General features: G+C 42.5%; 1 protein-coding gene across 2 annotated transcripts; it reads right to left on the minus strand.

Moving 5' to 3' along the window:
* Positions 1-334: 334 nt before the first annotated feature.
* On the minus strand, positions 335-11,874 carry TMEM218 (transmembrane protein 218). 2 transcript variants are annotated; one of them, XM_044278302.1, is made up of 4 exons: positions 11,847-11,874; positions 8,381-8,491; positions 7,187-7,289; positions 335-572 (listed from the first exon to the last, which is right to left on the minus strand). In XM_044278302.1, the coding sequence occupies exons 2-4, from the start codon at positions 8,488-8,490 to the stop codon at positions 438-440; spliced, it is 348 nt and encodes a 115-aa protein (XP_044134237.1). In that variant the 5' UTR covers position 8,491; positions 11,847-11,874; the 3' UTR covers positions 335-437. The 2 variants fall into 2 exon arrangements, with proteins under 2 accessions (XP_044134237.1, XP_044134238.1); XM_044278303.1 differs by lacking the exon at positions 11,847-11,874 and adding an exon at positions 11,729-11,826.
* Positions 11,875-21,587: the final 9,713 nt, after the last annotated feature.

Here is a 21,587-nt window from a genome sequence, read left to right on the forward strand (position 1 = left end):
ACCGGACAATTGCACCAAAAAGTACAGCAAAATATCTGGCTTCAGTCCTGTCTTCTGATGCCACTTATCACAGCAACCACGCCAAGAGGAAAAAAAAAAAAAAAAAGACATTGGGGGAGATTTAGGAAAAATGGTGAAAAAACCTCTCTGTTGTCCATGGCAACCAATCACAGCATAGCTGTCATATACAAGTACTAAGAGAGTCATGCTGTAATTGGATGCAACAGCGATGACCATAAAGGAAGCGGCAGAAGGACCAAGGATCCGGGAATCACACCGCCCTCATAGCTACCGTACATCGGGTCTCTGCAAGAAAACACATCTCCTGTTAATAAAAAATTATTTATTTCCTCCACAAATGATTTACAGATAAATAACTGAAGCAGACTCCCATATAAAAATACCGCCATCATGCAAGATGCCGAATTTCCAAGATGTTACCGGACCCGCAGAGGTTTGGCATAGACCGGTTCCAGGAGGCAATAGACGAGAGCCATGAAGAAGCTTCCAAGGAAGATGACGCTGATGGCCGATAGGAGGACATAGCGGCCGATGAAGAAGGTGTCTACAATCTACAAGACAGAGAACATCTGAATGTTAGCACTGTGCATGACACAAATGGAGGAGGACCTCCTAATGACCGTACATCTGCCCGCAACCTCCATCCTTACAGGGAATACAGCCATCTCCACCCCTAGCAGGATGATGAAAGAAAGTCACCGGCAGCCTAATAAAAGTTATTTTTGAGCTGCCGGGCATGAAATGAGTGAGGACACATGAGAGGTGATCTCCTGAGCTATCCTTAGCTGTGAACTGGCTCCAGGGACGGGGCCAACATGCTGCTGCAACACGAAAGGTCATCCTGAGGAGTCCATATTAAGGCCGACCTTGGCTCCCGCATAGAACAAGTCTCTTGTGGATGACATGTTTGTCTGGGCAACGCGTTTCGCTTTTTAATTAGCCAATTAGTGGACTTTCAGTGCATAAAGCCCTAGTCATGTATTATTGATAGAGCCCTCGTGCTGTCAGGTGGAAAGGGGGGGACGGGGGGGCAGGAACACAAATCTTATAATTAGTTCTCAGACGAGTGTGGCCATCGAGAGTTAGAGCAGCCGCAGATACCTGCGTTCATTGTGTTTATTTCTGATCCGGTGACCTGTAATCTCAGGCCGCGTGCTCTGTGCCCCATATCTGCCGTGTGTGAAAACAAGGCAATTAGAAGCCGGTAGGTATCGCCACATCACTAGCGGATACTGGGCGCTGGAGCGGATTTTGACCATATGTATGGCATGAGACAAATCACATATACCGTAATTAGCTCTATTTTATCATTTCCTTTCCCCCCCCCCTCAAATAATTGGGAAAAGCAGAGTAACGTTTTCGGGTTCCACTGCCTCACGTGAGCTCCCTACAGCAATTGGGAACGAAGACGAGCATCAAGTACATTGCGAAATTCTGTCTCATCTGTTGGTGAATCCCCACGTTAGACATTGCACATCTTGACTGGGCCGATCCCAGCACTAAAAGGGCTGTCCCAGAATGAATAAAAAAAGAAAATCTCAGGCATCCTACAGCACATGTCAATATCTGCATCAGCCCTGTACCTCAATGGTTTGGTTTGCTCCAATTGTTCTGATAGATATAATTTAAGCTGGCAGCTCAGGGGATGTGTCCTTTCTGCTGCAGCTAAGGGCGTGTGCCTTTTTCTGGGGGGGGGGTGTCCTTTCTGCTGCAGCTAAGGACGTCTGCCTTTTTTCTAGGCTGTGTCCTTTCTGCTGCAGCTAAGGACGTGAGCCTTTTTTCTAGGCTGTGTCCCTTCTGCTGCAGCTAAGGACGTGTGTCTTTTTCTGGGCTGTGTCCTTTCTGCTGCAGCTAAGGACATGTGCCCTTTTCTGGGGTGTGTCCTTTCTGCTGCAGCTAAGGACATGTGTCTTTTTCTGGGGGGTGTCCTTTCTGCTGCAGCCAAGGACGTGTGCCCTTTTCTGGGGTGTGTCCTTTCTGCTGCAGCTAAGGACAGGTGCCCTTTTCTGGGGTGTGTCCTTTCTGCTGCAGCTAAGGACATGTGCCTTTTTCTGGGGGGGGGTCCTTTCTGCTGCAGCCAAGGACGTGTGCCTTTTTCTGGGGTGTGTCCTTTCTGCTGCAGCCAAGGACATGTGCCTTTTTCTGGGTGTGTGTCCATTCTGCTGCAGCCACGGACGTGTGCCTTTTTCTGGGGTGTGTCCTTTCTGCTGCAGCTAATAACATGTGCCTTTTTCTGGGGTGTGTCCTTTTTGCTGCAGCCCTCTCCCTGTAACTGTCACAACTGGTGGCAGTTGAAGAATGGAACGGATCATGTGTGTCTACCTCAGCGAGTTGGACACATAAATAAGAAAAACAACAAAAAACAGGTGGAGCTATACAGATTTTATTGAACAAAATTCGCTATTCTAAATGTTTAATTACATGCAATTACAAAGTATTAAGATCCAGGGGCTGCTTTTAAAAATGTAGAATATTTTTTTTGTGGGACAGCCCCTTTGCAACAGCTGGATCCTCATCTGCCGTTCTGCGGCCATTTTTCTGTACACTAGGTTCACTTCTGCATTGGAGGCTCTGTTAGGCTAAGTTGCAAATTCCATTTAACCCCTTCAAGAAGAAGCCCATTTTCATTTGTGTTCCTCATATTCCAAGAGCCATGACTTTTATGAGGGATTATTTTTTGTGGGATGCACCATTTAATTTACTGTCTTGTATTGGAAAACAGGGGAAAAAATTCTTTGTGCGGTGAAATTGAAAAAAAAATAAAAATAAATCCACAATCCCGCCAAGGTTTTTGGGGCTTTAATATTACGGTGTTCACTGTGCTCTAAAAATGACATGACTTCCTTATTCTGAGGCTTGTGTCGTTTTTTATTTTGTTTTACTACCTTTGCAAAAAATGTTCTTTCCGTCCACAGAGCTGTATGAGGGCTTGTTTTTTTGCGGAACAAACTGAAGTTTTTATTGGCACAACTTTTTGATCACGGTTATTTAATTTTATGTGGGGGGGGGGGGGGGAGCAAGGTCTCTACAAAATGGTAAAGTTAGGCCCCTTTCACACGGGCGAGTATTCCGCGCGGGTGCGATGCGTGAGTTGAACGCATTGCACCCGCACTGAATCCTGACCCATTCATTTCTATGGGGCTGTTCACATGAGCGGTGATTTTCACGCATCACTTATGCGTTGCGTGAAAATCGCAGCATGCTCCTCTTTGTGCGTTGCGGTGCGATAATCCACGCAACGCAGGCCCCATAGAAGTGAGTGGGCTTGCGTGAAAATCGCAAGCATCCGCAAAGAAAGTGCGGATGCGGTGCGATTTTCACGCATGGGTTCTAGGTGACAGTCTATTCACTGTATTATTTTCCCTTATAACATGGTTATAAGGGAAAATAATAGCATTCTGACTACAGAATGCATAGTATAATAGTGTTGGAAGGGTTAAAAAAAAAAAAAAAAAGTTAACTCACCTTATCCTCTTGTTCGCGTAGTTCGTTCCCGGTCTGTTCTTTGCTAGCTGTGGGCTAAAGGACCTGTGGTGATGTCAGATCACATGCTCCATCACCATGGTGATAGACCATGTGATTGGAGCATGTGATCTGACGTCACCACAGGTCATTCAGCCCAAGCCCACAGCTAGCAAAGAACAGACCGGGAACGAACTACGCGAACAAGAGGATAAGGTGAGTAACTTTTTTATTTTTTTAACCCTTCCAGCACTATTATACTGTGCATTCTGTAGTCAGAATGCTATTATTTTCCCTTATAACCATGTTATAAGGGAAAATAATACAATCTTCAGAACATCAATCCCAAGCCCGAACTTCTGTGAAGAAGTTCGGATCTGGGTACCAAACATGAGCGATTTTTCTCACGCGAGTGCAAAACGCATGACAATGTTTTGCACTCGCGCGGAAAAATCGCGCATTTTCCCGCAACGCAACCGCCTCTTATCCGGGCAAAAAACATGACGCCCGTGTGAAAGAGGCCTTAAGCCTAACTCCACAGATGTCAAGATTGCTATTGACCGTGGCATCAAAGGGGTTAATTGATCAGATTCGGCATCATCGCCGTCTGGTAGGAAGGCTATGCTGTATTTTGTTAAAGCTGAATTGCACATGTTTTCCACACATGGGTCTCTCTTTTTTTATTTGGGTTTCTTAGAATCTGCAAACAGCTGTTTCAGGGCGATTGCCCTTCATCAGTGCAGAGAGTATTGGCTTAACTGAGTGAGAGGACCAGATCAAGATTTGGGGGATACTATATCTCCTTAGGCCTCCTGCACACGACCGTTTTTTTGTTGTTTTGTTTGTTTTTCCCCGTTTACACCATTTCAATGGTTCAGCAAAGCAAAAAAAAAAAAAGGGAATGTACTCCGTATGCATTCCGTTTCCGTATTTACGTTCCGTTGAAAGATAGAACATGGCCTATTATTGCCCGCAAATCACGTTCCGTGGCTCCATTCAAGTCAATGGGTCCGCCAAAAAAACAGAATACATACGGAAATGCATCCGTATGTCTTCCGTATCCGTTCCGTTTTTGCGGGACCATCTATTGAAAATGTTATGCCCAGCCCAATTTTTTCTATGTAATTACTGTATATGCCATACACAACGGAAACAAAAAAACGGAACAATGGATCGGTGAAAAACGGACCGCAAAACACAGAAAAAACAATACGGTCGTGTGCATTATAGGCCATACATGCTCCTGTGGAATTCTGAGAAGAAGGGATGCAAATGCGCTCTTAGCAAGCTCTACCGCTAATGCCACCAGATGTAAGGCACTCTAAAGATGAGGTAATGGATTAACCCCTTCTACCCCCGGGCCAGTTTTTGCTCTTCTGCCCAGGCCATTTTTTGAAAATCTGACATGTGGAATTTGGAACACTTTTACTTATCCAAGCCATTGTCAGACTGTTTTCTCGTGGCACATTGTACTTCGTGACAGTCATAAATTTGAGTTAATATAGTTCACCTTTTTTGTGAAGAAATCCCAAATTTACCAAAAATTTTGCAAAAATCCAAACATTTTCTATTTCTCTACTTTTATAATAGATAGTGATATCTCATATAATAGTTATTACTTTACATTTCCTATATGTCTATTTCATGTTTGGATTATTTAGAAAATGACATTTTTTAGGGACGTTACAAGGCTTAGTAGTTTAGAAGCAAATCTTGAAATTTTTCCGAAAATTTCCAAAACCCACTTTAAGGACGAAGTTCAGGTCTGAAGTCACTTTGTGAGACTTACATAATAGAAACCACCCCAAAATGACCCCATTTTAGAAACTACACCCGTCAAGGTATTCAAAACTGATTTTACAAACTTTGTTAACCCTTTAGGTGTTCCACAAGAATAATGGAAAATGGAGATTACATTTTTGTATCTCCATTTTCTGAACACCCCTATTTTTTTTATTTTTCTGCCGATCGTCTTGTGCAGGAGCTTGTTTTTTGCAGGAAGAGTTGACATTTTTATTGGTAACATGTTGGGTACATTTTTTGATCATTCATTATTACACTTTATGGGGCAAGGTGACCAAAACATTGGTTGTTTTGGCGCATTTTTTTTTCATATTTAATTTTACAGCGTTTACCTGAGAGATTGGGTCATGTGACTTTTTTTTTATAGAGCAGATCGTTGCGGACGTGGCAATACCCAATATGTCTACTTTTTCTTATTTATGTAAAGTTTTACACAATAATAGTATTTTTTAAACAGAAATAATGATGTTTTAGTGTATCCATAGTCTGAGAGCCATAGCTTTTTTAACCGATTCTCTTAGGTAGGGTCTCATTTTTTGTGGGATAAGGTGAGGGTTTGATTGGTACTATTTTGGGCGGTATATGTCTTTTTGACCGCTTGGTGTTGCATTTTTTGTGATTTAAGGCAACAAGAATGGGTAGATCATGTGAAATTTTTATAGAGCCGGTCACTACGGACGCTGCAATGCCTAATATGTGTTTTTTCTTTTCTGTTTTTTTATTATAAAATAAGGGGAAAGGGGCGTTTTTTTTTTTTTACTTAAAAACGTAATTAATTTTATTAAAAACACTTTTTTTAAAATATTTTTTTCTTTATTGCTGACGTTCACTTTTGGGGGTCTGATCTCCTCTACAATGCATTACAATACATCTGTATTGTAATGCATTGCCTGTTTGTGTACTTCAGTGAGTAATACACTAACAGGTTGCCTAGGAGACCCAGCCTGAGGCACCCGTAGAAGGCAGGTCCCGATGCCGTGCAAGGCATTGGCCAGCCTCTGCACGGCATCGGGCTGCCTTCTGACACATCGAGTCCCCGCCACAGCAGCGCGGGGACTCGATGCGCTCCCTCACCCTAAACAAACCCCTTCTATATCGCGGTCAGCGCGGACCGCGGTATAGAAGGGGTTAATCCGCCGACATTGGCTTTTACAGCGATGCCGGCGGATACAGCAGGGGCCCCGCTACTAGGGACTGCCGGGCCCCTGCGGTGATCGGGCGCGCACTGCTCCAGTGCCCGCCCGATCACCATAACGTACTATTATGTCAAATTGCGGGAACGCAGTGGCTTCCATGACATAATAGTACATCATGTGTCGGGAAGGGGTTAATCATTATCCAAGTCATGTCTCAAGGCCCATTTAAAAGGTTGAACACTGACTTATAGGATAGCTACAGTGGTATTAGAGACAGAGCTTGCTTAGAGCTAATTGGCAGCCCTTTCTTCCCAGAGGAGCATTGCCAGGCCTTTAAGACTCCTCACGCTGATGAAGAGCACTCCATAAGGAGATATAGTATCCCCTGTATACATATTTCCTTGTGCTTCATAGATCAATTTTCCCCTATTTTTCGATATCTGTTTTTGGTGGTAGCCTCAAACTGTTCAATCAGTGCTTTTTCATAATACGATTTTTATCTATTCTATTCTGTTCTGTCTCTCTGTATGGATCGGAGCTACTACCTTTTAGGGACAAGCACCTTGTCTCTATGTGTGTACTGGTATGACCGTGGACTGTATCAGTAACCTGCTTCTTCATTTTTCCAGCCTCCCCAGCATCCATATTACACAAGACTGGAATAAATGCAGCAATAACACTTGTATCTCTCAGTGTCTCTCTGTATGAATTGGGGCTACTATAGCTGTATTGTCCGTGCAATATAGATAGGACAGATGGAATACCTGAACTTCCTTTTCTGGGGAGGGAGTTTCGCTTGCTCGTGGAAAAAATACCAGAATGAGAGTGATGATCACTGCCAGGAAGAACAACGCGATGCTTGATAACCTGAACAAGAACAACCATTATCAGCAAAAGAGACACTCGGAGAGAGCAACTAAAGGCACACAAAATATAGAAAATGCAAAAAATAAATAATAAAAATAAATAAAAATCCCAGCTCTTCTTCCTTCGTCTCCTCCTTTTCTTTGCTCCTGTTTGACTGAGAAATATGTGAAGACATCTTCTCTTGTATGTCCCAGGAGATGAGACAATCTCTGGATGTACGACAACCGACTACAACAGAAGCCTCCCCCTCTGCAGTACTGCACACAAAGGATAGGCCCCAGCCCTAGAACACTCTCCAGAGAAAATGGAACAGCAGAAGATTAAAGGGGTTATCCGAGCCTGGAAAAGCCCCCCCCCCCATATGCCCGGGCCCCTCACACCGATTCTACGTACCTGGCTCCCCACGGCCGCCGCTGCTTCTCCCCGTGCGCGGATGAAAACATCCGATGTAGGGGGAGCAGCCAATGGCAGGCGGTGACTGGGATGAGCCTCTCTAGCATCACCCGCGTGGAGAAGTGTAACGCAATAAGAAGTCCGGTTTGCAGTTTGCCACAAGCCTTATGGGGGACACAGCAAATATGTGGAATGATGTGCTCTGGTCAGATGAGACCAAAGCTTAACTTATTGGCCTAACTGCAAAACGCTATGTGTGGCGGAAAACTAACACTTTATGTCATCCTGAACACATCATCCCCACTGTGAAAAACAGTGGTGGTAGCATCAGGCTGTGGGGAGGCTTTTCTTCAGCAGGGACAGGGAAGCTGGTCAGAGTTGATGGGAAGATGGATGAAGCTAAATACAGGGCAATCCTGGAGGAAAACCTGTTAGAGGCAGCAAAAGACTTGAGACTGGGGGGAGGTTCACCTTCCAGCAGGACAACGACCCTAAACATACAGCTGCAAGGGAATGGTTTAGATCAGGGGTGCCCAACCTGCAGCCCTCCAGCTGTTGCAACCTGCAACAGGGCATGATGGGAGTTATAGTTTTACAACAGCTGGAGGGCCGCAGGTTGGGCGTCTCTGCAGCAATGGATAGATCACGATGGAGCTTTAATAACACAGAGCAGTATTATCCAGGACAGTGAACCTTACCGTGCTGCTCCAGAGGCTCGAGTCAGAAGGACGCAAACCAGCAGAGTCACCACCCAAATAACAGCGATCACAATCACTCCGATGCCCACACCGAGGACAGTGGTGGCCATACTAGGGGAGAAAACACATAGACATCAGATTAATCAGCAGAAAGTTCTGCTACTTTTTCTTAGAACTTGTGTTCACCTCATTTTCAAGATCTCTACTTTCTGCCTGTGAACGGAAACCAGTCCTGACCTAACACCTCTCATAGCTAATGATTTTGTTGCAATGTATCACTACATGTGATTTTTAACCCCTTAACCTCTTCTGGACACAGGGCGTACAGGTATGCCCTGATGCCCTGATGTCCTGGTACTTGGGGATTTGTGTATTTCTGATCACCGCCGTGCGGCGGGCGGTGATCGGAACAAGGTGCCTGCTCAAATCATTGAGCAGGCACCTTGGCTAAATGCGCGGGGGAGGTCCTGTGACCTCCCTGTGTCGGCGATCGCCGCAAACCGCAGGTCAATTCAGACCTGCGGTTTGCGGCTTTTACCTGGTGCGGCAGCGGAGGTGCCATCGGGTCCCTATGCGGCTGTAGGGGGGACCCGATGGCATGGAAGGCAGCACGATGCCTTCCTAAGGCAGCGGCGCTGCCTTCTGGTGACGAGCCTGTGAGATCCAGCCCCCTGGATCTCACAGGCTGAAAGCTGTATGAGTAAGGCCTCTTTCACACTACAGTATGTCCATTTCAGTGTTTTGCGGTCCGTTTTTCACGGATCCGTTGTTCCGTTTTTTTGCTTCCGTTGTGGTTCCGTTTCCGTTCCGTTGTTCCATTTTTTTCGTATGGCATATACGGTATACAGTAATTACATAGAAAAAATTGGGCTGGGCATAACATTTTCAATAGATGGTTCAGAAAAAAACTGAACGGAAACGGAAGACATACGGATGCATTTCCGTATGTTACCCTTTTTTTTTGCGGACCCATTGACTTGAATGGAGCCACGGACCGTGATTTGCGGGCAATAATAGGACATGTTCTATCTTTCAACGGAACGGAAAAACGGAAATACGGAAACGGAATGCATATGGAACACATTCCTTTTTTTTGCGTAACCATTGAAATTAATGGTTCCGTATACGGACCGTATACGGAACGCAAAAAACGGACCGCAAAACGGAAAAAAAAAACGGTAGTGTGAAAGAGGCCTAATACTCAATGTATTACTCATACAGCCAATGCATTCCAATACAGAAGTATTGGAATACATTGTAAAGGATTAGACCCCCAAAAGTTGAAGTCCCAAAGTGGGACAAAAAATAAAGTGAAAAAAAAGTTGAAAAAAAAAAGTTTTCCCCCTAAAATTTTAGTTTCAAGTAAAAATAAACAAAAACATCATTTTCCCCAAATAAAGTAAAAAAAAAAAAAAAATAGACATATTAGGTATCGCCGTGTCCGTATCGACCGGCTCTATAAACATATCACATGACCTAACCCCTCAGATAAACACCGTAAAAAATATAAACTGTGCTAAATAAACCATTTGTTTTGTCACCTTACATCACAAAAAGTACAACAGCAAGCGATCAAAAAGGCGTTTGCCCACCAAAATAGTACCAATCTAACCATCACCTCATCCCGCAAAAAAAAGAAACCCTACCTGAAACTATGGCTCAGAATATGGAGACACTAAAACATGATTTTTTTTTTGTTTTAAAAAAGCTGTTATTGTGTAAAACTTACATTAAAAAAAAAAAGTATACATATTAAAAATCACCGCGTCGATACGACTGGCTCTATAAAAATATCACATGACCTAACCCCTCAGATAAACACCGTAAAAAATAAAAACTGTGCTAAATAAACCATTTTTTGTCACCTTACATCACAAAAAGTGTAATAGCAAGCAATAAAAAAGTCATATGCACCCCAAAATAGTGCCAATCAAACCGTCATCTCATCCCGCAAAAATCATACCCTAGCCAAGATAATCGCCCAAAAACTGAAAAAACTATGGCTCTCAGAATATGAAAACACTAAGGCCTTGTTCACACGTCAGTGTTTGGTCAGTGATTTCCATCAGTGATTTGTGAGCCAAAACCAGAAGTGGAGCCTCCACAGACATGAGGTAGAAGGGAAAGATCTGCACCTGTTCTGTGTTTAGAGCAGCACCTGGTTTTGGCTAACAAATTACTGATGGAAATCACTGACCAAACACTGAAGTGTGAACGAGGCCTTAAACATGATTTTTTTTGTTTCAAAAATGAAATCATTGTGTAAAACTTAAATAAAAAAATAAAAAAGTATACATATTAGGTATCGCCGCGTCCGTGACAACCTGGTCTATAAAAATACCACATGATCTAACCTGTCAGATAAATGTAAAACTGTGCCAAAACAGCTATTTTTTATTACCTTGCCTCACAAAAAGTGTAATATAGAGCATCCAAAAATCATCTGTACCCTAAAATAGTACCAACAAAACTGCCACCTTATCCCGTAGTTTCAAGATTTGCTTCTAAACTTCTAACATCCCAAAAAAAGAAAATGTAATTTACAAAATGATCCAAACATAAAAGTAGACATATGGGAAATGTAAAGTAATAACTATTTTAGGAGGTATCACTATCTGTTTTAATAGCAGAGAAATTTAAATTTTTGTTAAATTTGGTATTTTTTTTTTTTTTATAAATAAAAATGAAATATTTTGACTCAAATTTACCAGTGTCATGAAGTACAATATGTGACAAGAAAACAATCTCAGAATGGCCTGGATAAGTAAAAGTGTTTTAAAGTTATTACCACATACAGTGATATAGGTCACCATGGGTTAGTGAAAAAAAATAGAAAATCACGGAGACATGCACTAATTTGCTCCGTGATGTGGATGAAACAATCCCATTAAGAAAAAACACAAACACAATGATGGCATCTGTGTTGCGTCCATGTTATTCACTGATGGGAGATGTTTCAGAAATTAATTTTCAGCTAAGGCAACTTTCACACTCGCGTTTTGTGCGGATCAGTCATGGATCTGCACAGACGGATCCGTTCAGATAATACAACCGTCTGCATCCATACAGAATTTGGTCTTTTTATACGTGGCGCCCTGTACAACGCCATTCCTTTGAATGCAGCTGTAAACTGTTAGAATATATCCTAGATGACACACTCCACAAATGTTCCTGACACATATGGGAGATTTATAAAAGAAAAAAAAAAAAAAAGCACAGTTTAGGTGTTACCCATAGCAACCAACATGGCTGCTACTTTCATATTCTAAACCCTGCATTACAAAAATGGCGTCTGTGGTTGCTATGGGTAACGGCGCTGCTTACGTTCCATGCTATGTGTTATATTACCGATATTTGGCTATATCTCCCCCCAGGCTCCTCCGTTACCAGAGACTCCAGGCTACCCGCACTGACGGCTACATATCACCAGGCCCACTGCGCCTCCTCCCGGCCCGGTTATACTTACCCGCTTCCCGTGCTCAGTAGCCGCTCTCTCTGCAGTTTGTATCAGTTTGAACAAGGAGCGCTTCTCGTCCAATCAAAGCTGACTTAACATCACTGAGTCCACCGTCTCTTCAATCACAAGCGACGTCTCATTGCCTTCTCGCTTACTGAGTGGCTGACGCGCGTTACCTAGCAACACTGCTTAGCTTTGGTTACTTAGGCCTGAAATAATAGCAAATTCCATAAAGGATTGATTCACAAGGATCTACATTCCCTAGTAATTGATCAGTGGTCAATAACAGTGAGAGACTATATTATATAGGATAGCATGGGGGGGGGGGGGGGGGGGATGAACTAGCGGTTGGTTACTGTAACCCCTTCAAGACCCTGTGATTTTTTTAATTTATTTTTTACAAAAACAAGACATAACTTTTTTTTTTTTTTTTTTTCAGTTCACATAGGCATATGAGGACTTGTTATTTGCAAGATAGTTGTACTTCCTAATGCCACCATTTAATATTGCATAAAGTGTGGTGGGATGCTGGAAAAAAAATTCCAGACAGGATTATTAGGGGAAAAAACCGCAATTCTGCCACAGTTTTATGGGTTTTGTTTTTACGGCCTGCCCTATGCCGTAAAACTGACCTGTTACCTTAATTCCCTGGGCCTGTATGATTACAATGATACCACATTTTTATAGTTGTTCTTGTGTTTTAATACTGAAAAAAAAAATAATTTGAAAAATCTATACATTTTTTTAATCACCATATTCTGATCCCCATAGAATGGCGATACTCTCTGTAGCGCTGTGCAACATGTTGGTGCTGTATAGCAAAAGGAAATAAGACAGGTAAAAATGAAAAGTTCATTATGTTTTGTGATTTCAGTGTAAGGCCTCATGCACACAACCATATGTATTTTGCGGTCCGCAAAAAACTGATCGACAAAAAATACGGATGACGTCCGTGTGCATTCCGTAATTTGCTGAACGGAACAGCTGTCCCCTAATAGTCCTATCCTTGTCCATAATGCGGACAATAGTAGGACATGTTCTATTTTTTTTTTTGCGGAACGGAAATACCAACATATGGAAACAGAATTCACACGGAGTAACTTCCGTTTTTTTGCTGACTCATTGAAAAAAACGGAACGGACATGGAAAGAATATACGTTTGTGTGCTTGAGGCCTAACTGGGAGTTGCTGTGAACATTAGGCATTACTCACAGAACTATAAAGGAACTCACAGCATTATAAAGCCTCATTCACACGTCCGTGTCCGTGCTCAAATCCGTGAGCAGGTGGTCAGTGATGCATCCGTGAAGGATCCGTGTTGGGTCCGTGGATTTGTTTTTTGCTGTCCGTGTTGCATCCGTGTTTTAATGACACTGAACAGCTGAAAAATTATTTTCAAAGAATCTTTTCTTAATGATCCGTGCAACACAGATGGCATCCGTGTTGCATCCGTGGTTGTCACAAACTCAGAGACTATAATGGATGTAATGGATCCGTGAACAAAATAGAGCATGCATCCGTGCTGAAAACACTGACCCACGGACTGTGCTAAAACACTGATGTCTGAATACATCCGCAATTCTGTTTTTTTGCGGAACAGAATTGCAGACCCATTCATTTCTATGGGGCCACACGATGTGCTGCCCGGATCCGGAAATGCGGATGCGCACTTCCGGGTCTGCAATTCCGTTCCCGAAAAAAATAGAACATGTCCTATGTTCGCAATTGCGGACAAGATTAGGCATTTTCTATTATAGTGCCGGCGATGTGCGGTCCGCAAAATGAGGAATGCACGTTGCCGCTGTCCGTGTTTTGTGGATCCGCAAAACACATACGGATGTATGAATGGACCCTAAAATGAATGGGGACGTGTGCTGTCCTTGGAGAATATGTACAGCACACGTCCGTGAAACACTGACGTGTGAATGAGGCTTAAATCACTATGATGCAGTGAGTTCGGGTCAGATTAGCAGCGGTAATCTAGGAAATGCAGCCATCACATGGAGTGTATTTCGCAGACCAGACATGCTCGTCCTTAGGCCTCATGCACATGGCTGCATTTTTCTTCTATTTCTATCATGCCTCCCAAGTGTCCCTCTTTTGGAAGGACAGTCCCTCTTTTTTCTTTTTTTACAATCTTTATTTGGTTTTCCAATCATTTCAGGGATCAGAAGCAATGATAAAATGCAATGAAAAGAAATGGCAACAATGCCAACAGAGTCACACTTGAATTACAATGACATCACATCAAATGATAGCAGTTACAGATCATTACAGGAATGACAAATTGCAGGTACAAGTCAGCAATACAAGACATATCACACAAAGCGATGAACTGCTGTAGCAAAAGTGCAAGAGAGTATAGCAAATAACATGAACAATGACCAGCAGAATGATACATGAGTTCCGATATTCCTATTGTTTGCCCGTGTGTACCGTGGTGAAGTAGTTAAAGAGGAAGCCAAGCAAGCTGGCTAAGGTAAGTGTGCATTAGAGGAATCCTTTTTCCTGTCAATCCATAAAGACCAAGGGGACCACATTTTTAGAAACTTATCATGTATAAGTGCCTCCCAGCTAGAGAGCTCCCCTAGCCTGTAAATCTCCTGGACCTTCCTCATCCATTCTCCCAGAGTGGGTACATTAGTGCTTAGCCAGTGTAACGGAGTACTTTAGCTGCCACAATGAGTAGAGAGGCTAGATCGTGTTTAGTGACCGGGCAAGTGTCATCAGGGAGGTTAAGGAGGACCAATGTAGGGGAAAGTATGATATCAGAGTTACATATCTGGTTAATGGCCTCGCCTATCTCCACCCAGTAGGAAGTTATTAGTGGACATTGCCACCATATATACAGTATCGAACCCAATTCAGAGTGGCATCTCCAGCAATCTGCAGGGCTGGTGGGATTTAATCTGTGCAATACATCAGGTGTTCTGTACCACCTAGTTATTAGTTTATAAGAGTTTTCTTGTATGCGAATACACCTGGAAGGGCCATGAGAGCGGTTTAAAGGGACTCTGTCACCAGTTTCTGACCCCCACTTTTAAAAATATGGTTCTGTGCATGGAGCCCTTGTGATTACTATTGTGGTGTTATAAGCTAAATCTGCAGGCTCATTTAGTTAAAAAAACGTTTTATCTAACCTGTCAGTCATCTTGTTAAGGTGCCCAGGGCGTTGCTCATGGCTTGAAGATGCCGCCCGCCGCCGCCGTTGGTGCCCAGCTCCTCCTCTGCTCTCATCAGCGCCGAATGAAAATACTTAGATACGCCTCCGGCTCTCCCTCACTCCCCCCTCCTTCTTTTCTTTCCCGCGCGTGCGGCAGTGTTCGCGTTATCGGGAGGTTGAGCGAAGTGCCCGCGCATGCGCACTTCGCTCAATGAGGCTGAACGGAAAAGTCCGCACGGGCGCATCAGGCACAGGCCTGTGCGCACGCGCGGGATCTTACAAAAGAAGGAGGGGGGAGTGAGGGAGAGCCGGAGGCGTATCTAAGTATTTTCAGGCGGCGCTGATGAGAGCAGAGGAGGAGCTGGGCACCAACGGCGGCGGCGGCGGGCGGCATCTTCAAGCCATGAGCAACGTCCTGGGCACCTTAACAAGATGACTGACAGGTTAGATAAAACGTTTTTTTTAACTAAATGAGCCTACAGATTTAGCTTATAACACCACAATAGTAATCACAAGGGCTCCATGCACAGAACCATATTTTTAAAAGTGGGGGTCAGAAACTGGTGACAGAGTCCCTTTAATATCTGGGATATCTCAGATTCTGAAAAGGACCTATCAAGGTCTTTTTCCCATTTCAAGATGTATACAGGCTTTAGTGGGTCTTTTTTCTCCAACACTTTCTTATATATGTGAGCTATTTTACCTTTCCGTGGGAGGTCTGTCATGGCCATGTCTGTAGGACCTTCTCACAGCCGCTGGCCGGGTACATAACCATCTGATGCTGTCAGCATTCATTAATCCTAGGAGCATCAGGTACTTATGTACGTGGAATTCAGCTGTATCACTGCCCTCAGTGTGGTCATAGGGCAGTATATTATCTTGCACTGTGGTATTTGATTTTGCTGGGGCGGTATTTTGTGCTGCACTATGGTATTGCTGGCTCCACCAACTTCTCTTGTGCCTGCCTACTTCTGGTTGGTGTTGGCCCCACCTACTTGTGTTGCTCCACCTTCTGTCAATTTGTACTCATCTACAACATTGGGAAACTTTTTTTCCCCCCCCGGGGCACTTTAAGTTCCCAGTCCACCCCTGCAGATCTTACGTACAACGTAAATTTAGATTAGACAACCTTAAACTATGGCAGATTTATCACAATGACTGATGCTGGAAAATAAGGCTACTTTCACACTTGCCTTGTTGTTTTTCGGTATTGAGATCCAGAAAAAAACGTTTCCGTTTGGTCCACATGCACATGCAAAGATATCCATTCAAGATGCATCAGGATGTCTTTCGTTCTGGCAGTATTCCGTTTTGTGACCCAACACAAAACCTCTGCAAGCAGAGGTTTTGTGTTAGGTCATAAAAAATGTGAAAAAACAGATCCGGTACTGAAAATGTAAGTCAATGGATCCGTTTTTTATGGAGCCTAAAAAAACGGATCCGTCACCCATTGACTTTCAATTTATTTAGTGACAGATCCGTTTTTTTCCATTTTGATTTCACACAACCGCATCATAACAGAACGGATACATCCTGATGTGCAAAAATCAAAACAGATCCGTTTAATTCTGGTAATGAGATCCTCTGCCGGATCGCAATGCCGGAATTAACAACGCAAGTGTGAAAGTAGCCTTAATCTGTGCACCTTTAGACACTCTACCTACATGGCTTATTATGGGGCTTATTTTTATCTGGATCCAGTGATTTGTAAGGGTCAGACAGGCCACTTTTAATGGGGAATTTACTTTGACACTCTGCATTTCATCTGACATTTCATTTTCTTCAGTGAATAAAGTGGAGAAAAATATTTAGTAGCTTCGCTTTCTTCTCATCGTTCTCTGCAACTCCCCCCTCATTACTCTGTAAAGGGCCGACACCTTCATATTTATACTTTTTACCATTTATGTAATCTATTTTTGCAGATGACACTAAAATGTGTAGAACTGTAGGGTCTATGGAAGATGTCCACAAACTACAAGCTGACTTGAACACTCTGAGTGATTGGGCATCAACTTATGCATCTTGGTAGTAGTGATGAGCGGCAGGGGTCATATTCGAATTCGCAATATTTCGTGAATATTTTGTAGAATATTCAGCGAATATTCGCAAATTCCAATATTCGTTATATTCTAAGTTTTTTTACTCGATAAATCGGCAATGTAATGATTGCGTAATATGCGAATATTACGCAATCAATACAGGCGTGGGTCAAAAAGGAATATATAGCACTATAGAATATAGTGCTATATACAGTTGCAAGAAAAAGTATGTGAACCCTTTGGAATTATATGGATTTCTGCACAAATTGGTCATAAAATGTGATCTGATCTTCATCGAACTCACAGCAATAGACAATCACAGTCTGTTTAAACTAATAACACACAAAGAATTAAATGTTACCATGTTTTTATTGAACACACCATGTAAACATTCACAGTGAAGGTGGAAAAAGTATGTGAACCCCTAGACTAATGACATCTCCAAGAGCTAATTGGAGTGAGATGTCAACCAACTGGAGTTCAATCAATAAGATGAGATTGGAGGTGTTGGTTACAGCTGCCCTATAAAAAAAACAACACACACCAGTTCTGGGTTTGCTTTTCACAAGAAGCATTGCCTGATGCCTCGCACAAAAGAGCTCTTAGAAGACCTACGATTTAGAATTGTTGACTTGCATAAAGCTGGAAAGGGTTATAAAAGTATCTCCAAAAGCCTTGCTGTTCATCAGTCCACGGTAAGACAAATTGTCTATAAATGGAGAAAGTTCAGCACTGCTGCTATTCTCCATAAGAGTGGCCATCCTGTAAAGATGACTGCAAGAGCAGAGCGCAGACTGCTTAATGAGGTGAAGAAGAATCCTACAGTGTCAGCTAAAGACTTACAAAAGTCTCTGGCATATGCTAACATCCCTGTAAGCGAATCTACGATACGTAAAACACTAAACAAGAATGGATTTCATGGGAGGATACCACAAAGGAGGCCACTGCTGTCCAAAAAAACATTGCTGCACGTTTACAGTTTGCACAAGAGCACCTAGATGTTCCACAGCAGTACTGGCAAAATATTCTGTGGACAGATGAAACCAAAGTTGAGTTGTTTGGAAGAAACACACAACACTATGTGTGGAGAAAAAGAGGCACAGCACACCAACATCAAAACCTCATCACAACTGTGAAGTATGGTGGTGGGGGCATCATAGTTTGGGGCTGCTTTGCTGCATCAGGGCCTGGACGGATTGATATCATCGAAGGAAAAATCAATTCCCAAGTTTCTCAAGACATTTTGCATGAGAACTTAAGGCCATCTGTCCACCAGCTGAAGCTCAACAGAAGATGGATGTTGCAACAGGACAACGACCCAAAGCATAGAAGTAAATCAATAACAGAATGGCTTAAACAGAAGAAAATACGCCTTCTGGAGTGGCTCAGTCAGAGTCCTGACCTCAACCCGATTGAGATGCTGTGGCATGAGCTCAAGAAAGCGATTCACACCAGACATCCCAAGAATATTTGTTAACTGAAACAGTTCTATAAAGAGGAATGGTCAAGAATTACTCCTGACCGTTGTGCACGTCTGATCTGCAACTACAGGAAACGTTTGGTTGAAGTTATTGCTGCCAAAGGAGGTTCAACCAGTTATTAAATCCAAGGGTTCACATACTTTTTCCACCTGCACTGTGAATGTTTACATGGTGTGTTCAATAAAAACATAGTAACATTTAATTCTTTGTGTGTTATTAGTTTAAGCAGACTGTGATTGTCTATTGTTGTGACTTAGCTGAAGATCAGATCACATTTTATGACCAATTTGTGCAGAAATCCATATTATTCCAAAGGCTTCACGTTTTCTTGCAACTGTATTTGTTTTTTAGAATATTCGTCATTTTTTTCCATCTGAAGTTATGATTCCTCCCTACTTAAGTTGCTTGTCAAGCCACTTAAGCAGTAAGGAATCATGACTTCAGATGGAAAAAAATTACGAATATTCTAAAAAACAAATATATAGCACTATATTCTATAGTGCTATATATTCCTTTTTGACCCACACCTGTATTGATCGCGTAATATTCGCATATTACGCAATCATTACATTGCCGATTTTTTTTGCAAAAAAAGACGAATATTCTAAAAACAAATATATAGCACTATATTAGAAATATTTGCGAATTCTCGAAGTTGCGATATTCGCAATAAATATTCGTAATTCGAATATTCTTTGCACTCAACACTACTTGGTAGTAATAATCTCTGTGCTTCATATGTCCTAGGTGATGTAGCACTAGGAGAGTCACTTATAGAGAAGGATTTGGGTGTCCTTGTGGATGGTAGATTAAATTACAGCATACAATGTCAATCAGCTGCTTCTAAGGCCACCAGGATATTGTCATGCATTAAACGAGGCATGGACTTGCGGGGCACGGTTGTAATACTACCACTTTACAAAGCGTTGGTGCGGCCTCATCTGGGAAAGGCAGTTCAGTTCTGGTCACCAGTCCATAGAAAGGATGCACTGCAGCTGGAAAAAGTACAGAGGAGAGCGACTAAAATGACAAGGGACATGGAGGGTCTTAGTTAAGAACAAAGATTAAAATAATTGAAGAAGAGAAGAGACGTCTAAGGGGGGACATGATTAACCTATACAAGTATATAAATGGGCCATACAAATAATACGGCGAAAAAGCTGTTCCATGTAAAATGTGCTCAAAAGACAAGGGGGCACTGCCTCCGACTGAAGAGGAAAAAGTTCAGTCTTCAGAAGCGTCAAAGCTTCTTTACTGTAAGAACTGTGAAGCTGTGGAAGAGAATTCCTCAGGACGTGGTCACAGCAGGAACAGTGCAGAGTTTTAAAAAGGGTTTAGACGAATTCTTAAAAGTAAAAAACATAAATGCTTATGAAAACGTGTAGAAATCTGAGTCTCACTTCCTTCTGGGATTCGCATCCCCACCTATCCCTTGGTGGAACTTGATGGACGTTTGTCTTTTTTCAACCGTATTAACTATGTAACTATGTAATTGAAGATCATTTTAGAGATAGTTTTACTCTTTGGCAATGAAGTCTCTAGTTTGGCTGCTTTTATTTGTCTTTTACATATATATTTTTTTTCCTTATAGTTTTTCAATGCTTCCTTGCTACCTTCCTGTTTTAGTGATTTTTATGCTTTCTTTTTGTCACTCATTGCTCCCATTACATTTCTATTTATCCACATTGTTTTTTTCTTGTTCCTTACCCTTTTATTCCAATAAGCATGGCTGGCTCCAGGTTCATGTGGGCCCTTGGGCGATAAATCTCAGTGGGCCTCCCACACAGTATAATGACCCCACAGTGGCCCTCTATTCAGAATAATGACCCCCAGTTGCCCCCTATTCAGACTAATGACCCCCCAGTGGCCCCCCACACTGGGGGTTATACTGTATGGAGGGGGCACTGGGGGTCATTATTCTGTATGGGGGTCATTATACTGTGTAAGGGGCCCTCACTAGCTAGAACTGACTGGGCCCCAACATCACGTTTTTCCTATCGGTTTGATGTATACAAATGTGCAGCACACCACATTTTTGTATACTGCAGAGTCCAGTAAAAAAAATACATATGTTAACATATGTTTTTCTTTTACTATGGAACTGTATGGTCAACGGCCGCCACTGTATAGCATCAGTCTGAGGCATCTGTTAATGTACAGTCATGTGAAAAAATTAGGACACCCTTTGAAAGCATGTGGTTTTTTGTAACATTTTTAATAAAAGGTTATTTCATCTCCGTTTCAACAATACAGAGAGATTAAAGTAATCCGACTAAACAAAGAAAACTGAAGAAAAGTCTTTTCAAGATCTTCTGTAAATGTCATTCTACAAAAATGCCTATTCTAACTGAGGAAAAAGATAGGACACCCTCACATGTATTCCCTCTTAAATTGGCTCAGATCTCACACAGGTATATCACACCAGGTGCACATAATTAGTAGATCGTTACTCTGCATGTTGAATGAGGCTTGCCCTATTTAAACCTCAGACATTTAGTTTGGTGTGCTCCTGACTGTTGAAGTGAGAGTGAGCACCATGGTGAGAGCAAAAGAGCTGTCAGAGGACTTCAGAAAAAAGATTGTAGCAGCCTATGAGTCTGGGAAGGGATTTAAAAAGATCTCAAAAGATTTTGAAATCAGCCATTCCACTGTCCGGAAGATAGTCTACAAGTGGATGGCTTTCAAAACAACTGCCAACATGCCCAGGACTGGTCGCCCCAGCAAGTTCACCCCAAGAGCAGACCGCAAGATGCTAAAAGAGGTCTCCAAAAACCCTAAAGTGTCATCTCGAGAACTACAGCAGGCTCTGGCTACTGTTGATGTAGAAGTACATGCCTCTACAATCAGAAAGAGACTGTACAAGTTTAACTTGCATGGGAGGTGTGCAAGGAGGAAACCTTTGCTTTCCAAGAGAAACATCGAGGCCAGACTGACATTTGCCAGAGATAAAGTTGACAAAGACCAGGACTTCTGGAATAATGTTCTTTGGACAGATGAGTCCAAAATTGAATTATTTGGACACAACAGCAGAGGACATGTTTGGCGTAAACCAAACACAGCATTCCAA

The sequence above is a fragment of the Bufo gargarizans genome, chromosome 2 (genome assembly GCF_014858855.1).
Source record: "Bufo gargarizans isolate SCDJY-AF-19 chromosome 2, ASM1485885v1, whole genome shotgun sequence".
Taxonomy (NCBI): domain Eukaryota; kingdom Metazoa; phylum Chordata; class Amphibia; order Anura; family Bufonidae; genus Bufo; species Bufo gargarizans.